The 8,739-nt window shown below is 35.0% G+C and overlaps 1 protein-coding gene across 2 annotated transcripts; it reads left to right on the top strand.

Annotated features, from left to right (window-relative positions):
* Window positions 1-2,566, top strand: LOC118028736 (copper chaperone for superoxide dismutase, chloroplastic/cytosolic). 2 transcript variants are annotated; one of them, XM_035032441.2, is made up of 6 exons: window positions 1-326; window positions 415-441; window positions 606-678; window positions 801-935; window positions 1,517-1,740; window positions 1,995-2,566. In XM_035032441.2, exons 1-6 carry the CDS (start codon window positions 87-89, stop codon window positions 2,256-2,258), a joined length of 963 nt encoding a protein of 320 aa, XP_034888332.1. In that variant the 5' UTR covers window positions 1-86; the 3' UTR covers window positions 2,259-2,566. The 2 variants fall into 2 exon arrangements, with proteins under 2 accessions (XP_034888332.1, XP_034888333.1); XM_035032442.2 differs by having other exon boundaries at window positions 290-326; window positions 603-678.
* The last annotated feature ends 6,173 nt before the right edge of the window (window positions 2,567-8,739 follow it).

The raw sequence follows: 8,739 nt of genomic DNA, 5'->3' as shown, positions 1-8,739 counted from the left end.
TTACAGAGAGACATCAATAGTCACCAACCAATTTCAGAGAAGAGAATAATAATTAAAAAAAAAAAAAAAAAACAGAGAGGAATAAAATGGCATTTCTCAGGTCAGCAACAAAGACTGCTATAGCTGCCTCTGCTTTACCTGCTGCCTTCGCTTTCTCATCTCTCTCCCCTTCTTCTCCAAATCCCAAACCCGAAAACCTCGTTTTCCTCTCACCATCATCTTCTCTTCTCACGTCAGCTCGCTTTGGTCTTGTAAAGAATTTGACTCAGCCTCCTTCTTCCCTTAGCATGGACACGCCTACATCAAATCAAAAACCCATCTCACAGGTTCAATTTCAACATCTGCCCCCTTTTTCGTGTCATAATCTTTCATATTGAGGTCTCAAGCTTGAATCTTTAATCTTTTGTTTTGCAGGATAATGGAGCCTTGCCTGAGATACTTGTAAGTTGAAAATATTTCATTTTTCTGTTTCAGCTTTGATTTTGATATTGGTTTTTGACGATACTGGATTTTTTTTGGTTGGTTATTTTATGATTTGGGGGATTATTTGAATGTTCATTAATGTTTTTGTTGTATTCTGTTTGTGGTCTTGCTTTGATAAGTAGACAGAATTCATGGTGGATATGAAGTGTGAGGGTTGTGTTAATTCTGTCAGGAATAAGTTACAAACTGTTAATGGTATGCGATGGCTCCTTGTTTTAAATACACAGTCATTGATCAGTATCAAATGAGGATTTTCTTGTCCTTTTAAGAACTATTTACTGTTGTGCGTTGTTTTCTATTGTGAAAAAAATAATCAGGAGTGAAGAATGTGGAGGTTGATTTGGCCAATCAAGTGGTAAGAATTCTTGGGTCTTCTCCAGTGAAGACTATGACTGAAGCTTTGGAGCTGACAGGTCGAAATGCTAGACTAATTGGCCAAGGAATCCCTGAAGGTTGGCTAGCTCAACTAGTAGTACTTTCATCTCTAGCTTGATATCCCTTTCTTCTCGGTTTTTTTTTTTTTTTTTTTTGCAACTTTAATATTTACATATCATCCGAATTTGTTTGTTTTTCAGAAGTGCCTAAACTGTACCGAGTATATATGGCACCTAACAAACTTTTCCTACCGTGATTTTCAAACGAGGTTTCATTGCGCCATGTTGAGCATGAGTTCAACTTCTTTTAAATTTTTTATGGTCATTTTCCAAGTCCATTTTTCAACAGGTTCTTGTTTATAGGTTTTAGATGCTTGTTTAATGAGAAACTTTTTGCTTGTGTCAAGCTAGTTCTATGGAATTGTTTTCTATTTCTTTAGAAGATGAAGTTACATGTTTGATTGTGAGCCATTACCTCATTAAGACACTTGTCAACTATAGCTGATTTTCTGAGTTCAGCAATGCTTTGCTCATTCATTTTGTGTGGAATCTGTAAACCCTGCCCATCACTACTATAATCAAGAAACATGATGCAGTAGGTTGTCTGTGTCATATCAAAATGTAGTTACAGTTTCTGAACCTCATGCTCTGCACTTCAGACTTTTTGGTGTCTGCTTCTGTTGCCGAATTCAAAGGTCCAGATATTTTCGGTGTTGTTCGCTTTGCTCAAGTGAATATGGAACTGGCTAGGATTGAAGCCAGCTTTAGTGGAATGTCACCTGGTAAGCATGGCTGGTCTATCAATGAGTTTGGTGATCTAACAAAAGGAGCAGCAAGCACTGGGAAAGTGTTTAATCCAACAAATCAAGGAACTGAACAAGAGGTTTACATCAGCACATGCCTTGTCTGAATTTGTTTTTGCTATTATCATTTTGCCAGAAATCTTCGAGAGACAATATCAATATGATGGCACAAAGACTAATGTTTACTCCACACTTTGCTCGTGTGATAATTGATAACCTAACACATTTCCTGGGTTTTGTGGTTTGAATTTTATTTAGCTTATATAATTTTCCTGTAGTATGTGATATAATTGAAGTTGTATAGAATTTTCTAACTGAGATTATTGTTCATCAGCCACTTGGCGACCTGGGAACATTAGATGTTGATGAGAAAGGAGATGCCTTCTTCTCGGGGACCAAACAGAAGCTAAGAGTTGCAGATCTGATTGGGAGATCAGTAGTGTTATTTGGAACTGAAGATAAATCAGATAAAGGTCTCACAGCAGCAGTAATTGCCAGAAGTGCAGGAGTTGGTGAAAATTACAAAAAGATTTGCACATGTGATGGGACGATTATATGGGAATCAAGTAATAACGATTTTGTTGCCAGTAAAGTTTGATACTTTAAACAAAACCCGCAAAAGTATTTAGGCACCATGTTCAGCCATTGCAGGGTTATGTATTTTATTTGTATGTTCACCGTGAGAGACGGATGGCATTTTACGAGCACATGCCTTTGTTGTAATCGCGTCAGTTGTGATACGGGATGCTTTAAAAATTGAGTTAGGACAGCGTCTCCTAGCTCTATCATGGGGCTAGGGTTTAAGACTTTTCAATTTGTTCGCTCCCCTGGTTGTCTTGGTAATGGACTTTTCTAATGTACTCGTAATCAGTAGCAGCTATAATATTGGATTTTGGTATTGATGCCTATGGGCTTCAGGTGCGGTGCAGAAACAGTCCCGACCTGGAGATGCTGAAATTTTTCGACGCAGAATGCTTTTTGGCTCTGTGAGCTGCCAGTGTACAAGGTTTATTCAGGTCCAATGGAGTAGGGTACCGCTTTTAAATTCTGGGAAGGTTCCTTGTTCTTGGGTTGCATAAATGGACGCAACCTCTTGATAATGATTTTGCCAAGCCCATTAGCTATTCCAGCGTTTGTGAATTCCATCCAAAAAATTATGAATCTACTTTTCAAGCACGAATGAAACGTATTTCAAGCACCCCTCAGAACCGAAGGCAGGAATTGCAAAACAGATTCTCGTAATCTAAATTATTCATTGATGGGGTGGTGTTTCCATCAGTTAATCCAGATCTACATTGACAGCAGATTAGGTTTTAAGAGGCAAGAGTCCTCCTCCTTTAGCCATCTCATATAGAGCAATGGCCATTAAAACCTTGGCATCAGCTGTCATGCGCCAGAGTTCCTTGTATGGTACTACATGAACCTTGATCAACTCGCCCTTTTCCCGGAGGCCAGTCTCTTTTCCTTGCAGCTGCGTGATAATTTCTTTACCAACGCATCCTCTATAAAGGAACACGCTGATTTCCTCATCACATCCTCCCTGTCCAAGGAAAAGCAAACAAGTCATGTGATGGGGCCAAAACAAAAAAGAGTAATTGAACAGCATCCTTGTCAAGTTCACTTGTTAAGCAACTTAAAGGCTGAACTACATTTCAAAAGCATATACTTTGACAAATTACGTGACTGGCAAATGGCAGAATTTGAATTCATTATAGGAATGCAAATGCAACAATATCCAAAAAGAGCGCTGATGATTTGAGCGACAAAAGTCACTGAAATCAACATAATGCAATGAACCTATTTAGACCCTTCATTATTCTAAATGAAAGTGCCAGTTCCTTTCTTTTGGACACCCAGTGACTCTCCCAAGCTCAATCTATGTTTGTTCTGATGCCAACTTCCAATGTCACAATATAAATTGAAAGCCATTTGCCAGTTGCAGTCCCTCCAATGTGGGGTTTTTGAAGGGAGAATTTGGAGCCTGTCCTATCCTTAGCAACTTTTCACAAAGCAGTACCTAATCACTAAACCTGCACCCTCGTGCTAGCAAATCCAAGAATTTTATACCTGAGCTTGCCAGGATATAGCATGATGATCATCCACATTGATAGAAATCTAATGAATACAACTAGACACCTCTCAAACAACTCCCCGAGTAATAAAGACTCTTGGTGAATTGGTATGCTTTTGGACTAATGATAAAAATTCAGGTAGATAATTTTTTCTTCATATGCCCAAAATTCCAAAAAGTTTTCTGACTCAAATTGATGCTAAGTGCTTCCAAATATCAGATAAGATAAAGCACAAATGCAACTTACAGGAGAAGGAAAAACTCTGCCTCCAGTAGAAGGGTCCAGGAAGGCTGTCAGGTCAACCATGTCTCTGAGCTTCAAGTGAATACCAGTCTCCTCTTCGACCTGTAAAAACCATTGCATTAAATACATACATTAGGAACTTTAGCAACATCTAATTCTGATAAACTACACCAGACTTGTCTTTTATATTGCCTCAGCTCTTGAAGGCCTCTACATAATTGTGTACTCTTATTGGTGTTTTCAATTGCATGGCTTTTGTGGCTTTTGGTTTTTCTTGATTAACAAAAGATTTGCCAAGTGGCCTTCTTTCAGCCCAAAAAGAACTTGTTTTTAATGTCAACGAATATGAAAATATACCTCACGAACTGCATGTCGCCAAACAAAAATCAACCCTTGTTCAAGCATTCCAGCAATCCCAGGCAGAGCCAATTCCAAAAAACAAGGCCTCCCTGATGGAGTGCCCTAACCTTAGACCATGCATGAAAATTCATTCAGGGTTTGGAACAGAAGCAGGCAATTACAAAAGGAGCATATTCATTTTTAAACTCCAAATCTCTTTGTGTCATTTATTTATCAAGTTTGCTGACAAACTAAGGGCAAATATATAATTGATCGACTAAAAATGGAACAAAAATAAATACAAAAAGTACCTGTTCAGCTCAAGAACAGCATAGGTCCTCACCAACTCCAGAGCTCCAAAAGACATTAACCAAAAGTTACAGCAGGTTCCTCGTGACGGAACACAATATATTCCTGGGAATCTAATGCAAATTTTTTTTAGCTCCACATTTAAGGACATGGATTATATCATTCATCAGCTCTCGCATAGTGATGATAAATAAGCCCTGTTGGATTATGTGAACGCCTTGTATTTATGTAGCTCGTTATTATTGGGAAAGCTGAACTAACTGGAATCTTAAAAAGTGAATATGCCACTAAGGTTTAGTAAATGATTAAACATAATCGACAGTCCCAAAAGATTTCCATGGAAGCCCAGGCTCGATGAAACAACGAACCAAATGTATTGGGGAAAAAACTATGTCTACTCAATCAATGGAAAGGATAGAAGGTAAAAATACGCTTCTTGTCCAGTTGCTTCCTTTTCGATAAAAAATATCTGCTTTGGAATTTTTAGAAAAACCGATTTCGCTGTCCCAAACATATCCACCTCCCTTGTCACCGCATCAAATGGCAACATAAACTAAACATAGAATAAATGAAGGATTAGAGGCGCAATCCTGCTAGATTTACGCATAATAAAGAAGGTGGGTTCATTGCAAAAACAGAATTTTGAAAAACCAAGAACAGTTGATTTTAAGAGGCAGCGCACTATTGAAGTTGCAAGAAATATTAAAAATAAACTCCTTCCAACAAACATAATCTCTTTTCTCTTTTAAAGCAATAATCTCATGAAAAAAGCCAGGTCAATCGTTTAACCATGTTATAAGCAAGAGGACTTTGGCAAATGGCAATTTTTAGTAACAGACAACAAAAAGATTAGTGAACTTTCGCATTTTAATTAAAGCACTTCCAGAGAAAGGGAATTCAACAAAAAACATTATCCAATTTGCAACTAAACATTTTCTCTTGAGCAGACCAAGAAAAGAAGGAGAACGAGAAGAAATAGCTACCTGAACAAGTACTTGTTTTAATATAAGAATGACCCAGTAGCTAATATCCATTTTCAGATTTGCCAAGTTTTTTTTAGCCACTGCTTTGAATATATGAAGATTCAATAGCAGTCCTGGCAATACCGAAAAAAGAGGTGAGAACTTTATTTTTAATTTTCTCTTGGATATTTTCAATGAAAGAAACAATAGAAAGACAAAGGGTTGAAATTTTGACGTCACCTGAACTGAAGAATCAGAGACACCCCGGTGCAGCATGATTTGAATGGGTTGACCGAGTTGGTGTTGGCAAGGTGAGTGAGTGTGTCAGGGGATTGAGATGACTCGGATGAAACATATTGAAACAAAAGGGTCTTCTTGGTTTTTTCCTGGTTTGGTTAAGTATTGAGAGCTGAGAGAGACGACCCAAAAGGAAGGCGCTTTGGGACTGAGAGGAGAGACATGGGAGGAGTTTGAAGATGAAAGACGACGATTTGTGGACTTTTTATACGCCACGTGTGATCTGTTCTCTACTCTCGTGTATGAATATGTAACTAGTAATAGTTTGTCCTGTCCGGGGCGACTATTTTTTTCGGAACTTTTTTAATAGTACATTAAATTTTAATTAAAGTAGTTACTTTTAAAACTTCGTATCCAGTTTTAGGTTTAATTTAAGTTTTAAATTAAATTGTATGGAAGTTTATTTAAAATAAATTATTTAATTTAATACATTTTAAAAATAATTTAGATAATTACTAAAATTACATAGTTTAAAAAACATATTTTAAAATAATAATTTTTATTTTATTTTAAGAAAGATGATAAATGAATCCATCTTGATCATATTCATTTGGATCATGAAATTCAATGATCTAATAATTTGTTTTTGTTTTTTTAACCAACCTTTAACAAAATTGTCAATTTTAAGGATTTATTTTTAAATTATAATTTAGGAATTGTTGAGATTTATAAATTTAACCTATTCAGTTCAATCTGCTTTTAATGATTTTCAACTTATTTTTTAAAATATTTTTTAAGCTTGTAAAAACATGTCAAGTTTGATTGTTTTTATGTGTGTTTTTAATGTTTTGATGTAATGATATAAAAAAATAATAAAACTATTATTTTGATCGCATTTATCAATTAAAAAACACTTTTAACAATTACACTTCACACCACATTACCAACAACATGTGTACACTTAAACCAGTGACCATTAGTCTACACCAGTTAAGTCTTACTGGATTTCGTTGCTCTATCTCTATATTACGGGTGGATTAATTTTTTTTATGTAAAAAGAAAGTCAAGTGCTATTACTTTTTATAGTAGTAAAAAATTCAAACCAATATAGCGGTTGACTCGATATCGATCTGGTCAACTTTGATAGATTTAAGAAAGCAACCCAATGACAATAAAAACATAATTAACCATAAAAAAACTCAAAATGAATATATTTTTTAAAAAATATAGAAACAATAAAATTAGTTGGATTCTGGATCTAGAAAAATTCAACTAAGTTACCTTGCCAAATCTAATAAATCTAAGTTATGAAACTATATAACCTAATAAAATAAATCAAACAAATTACAAATTATAATTTCTAATTAATCTAATGTTTATGATAAAATTTGAGAAAAATCAATGAAAAAACACGAAAAAAGCAAACTTGAGTTAACTCAGTTAAAACTCATTAAAGTCATAAATCCATAATCACCAGTGTATTGAGAAAGATAAAACTTATAAAAAAACAAATTAAAATAAAATAACCATGATAGAACATTAAAATTGACAGTAGCAGCAAACCCCGGGATAGTGCTTCAGAGAAGTGGTTGGGTTTTAGTAAAAAGCCATCTTTTTATGTAAATTTACATTTAGGTAGTAGTTATTTTTAAGAATATTTTTTATTAAAATTAAAATTGAAAGATGAAAATTGAAAGTAAAAACAATTTGCACAAAATGGTTAACGAAAAAAAAAGTATAAATGAGGATTGAGTGGAAAAATAAACCGGATAATAACTTTAGAATTGGATGAAAATTTTTTTTTTTAAAATCAAACTTTATAAAAAGGGCTAATGACAAAAATTAAAAAACAAAAGAAAATAAATTGAGGGGGTATCTTTTAAATTTGGAGGGCAAGTCGTGAAAACCAAGGAGGTAGAGAAGAACAAAGAAAAAAACCATTGAATAGTCGTCGCTATCAATTGAGATATATTTACGATACACTGTCATCATCAGTGATTGAGGAGTCAGCGCAAGAGATCAGACATCAATCCTGAAAGCTATCATTTGACGCACTAGGCAATGCAACACATGCTGTCGAAACACTGCAACCATCTTCTTGCACTAAACGTTAGCTTACTTTCTTGATATTTAATGTAAAAATAATAAAAGACATAAAGATTTGCCCTCAATAATTACGCCAGCTTAATATAAATCCAAGAAAGTAAATTGAGTCCAATGTGAAGCAAAAAAACAACACAATGCACTTATTGTTCCCATTAAAATAAATTTTAAATTTTTTCTAATTTGAGCTTTTTAAGTTGGACCGTGCATTTAAATATATGCATCTTGATGCATTTAAAGTGTGAAAAAAATTAATTTTTCTTTTGACTCTATAAGTAAAGCCATCATGTAAAAGCATCTTGCATTTAAAAGAAACACTGATTATAATTTCTTTTGATTTTACAGTGTGTCTGTAAAAGTTATTCTTGCATTTAAAGGTGAAACAAACTACAAAATGCCTACTAGATGCCATGCTTTTTTTTCTTTTTTTTCTTTTTCTTTTCTTTCTCTTAAGGGTAATTTTTATTATTTTTACTGTTTAAAGAAAGGAATAAAAATCCCTTACATGATGCCCCCATCACAGTATACCGAATAATTTTTTTCAGCGCAGGAACAAAACTGTAATCTCACTCCCTTTGCCAGCACTGAATATTAGAGCTATCCAAATAATGTTTCGCCCACCCCCGCCCGTGCTCCAAACCCCTTCTTTTATTTTTATTTCCTTTAATGTAAAAGACACCATACTCTCGCTTCTCAGCTATCACGGGTGCATTCGGGCCAAACCCTTATTATCCCTAGAGGGCACCACCGACCACAATAACCATCCCCGAACCTCATCCAGGAGCCCAGCACAAATCTGTGAGGAATGCCGACC

This window comes from Populus alba, chromosome 3, assembly GCF_005239225.2.
Source record: "Populus alba chromosome 3, ASM523922v2, whole genome shotgun sequence".
Taxonomy (NCBI): domain Eukaryota; kingdom Viridiplantae; phylum Streptophyta; class Magnoliopsida; order Malpighiales; family Salicaceae; genus Populus; species Populus alba.
The sequence above is the reverse complement of the archived record's forward strand: the minus strand, read 5'-3'. Positions and strand labels throughout refer to the sequence as shown.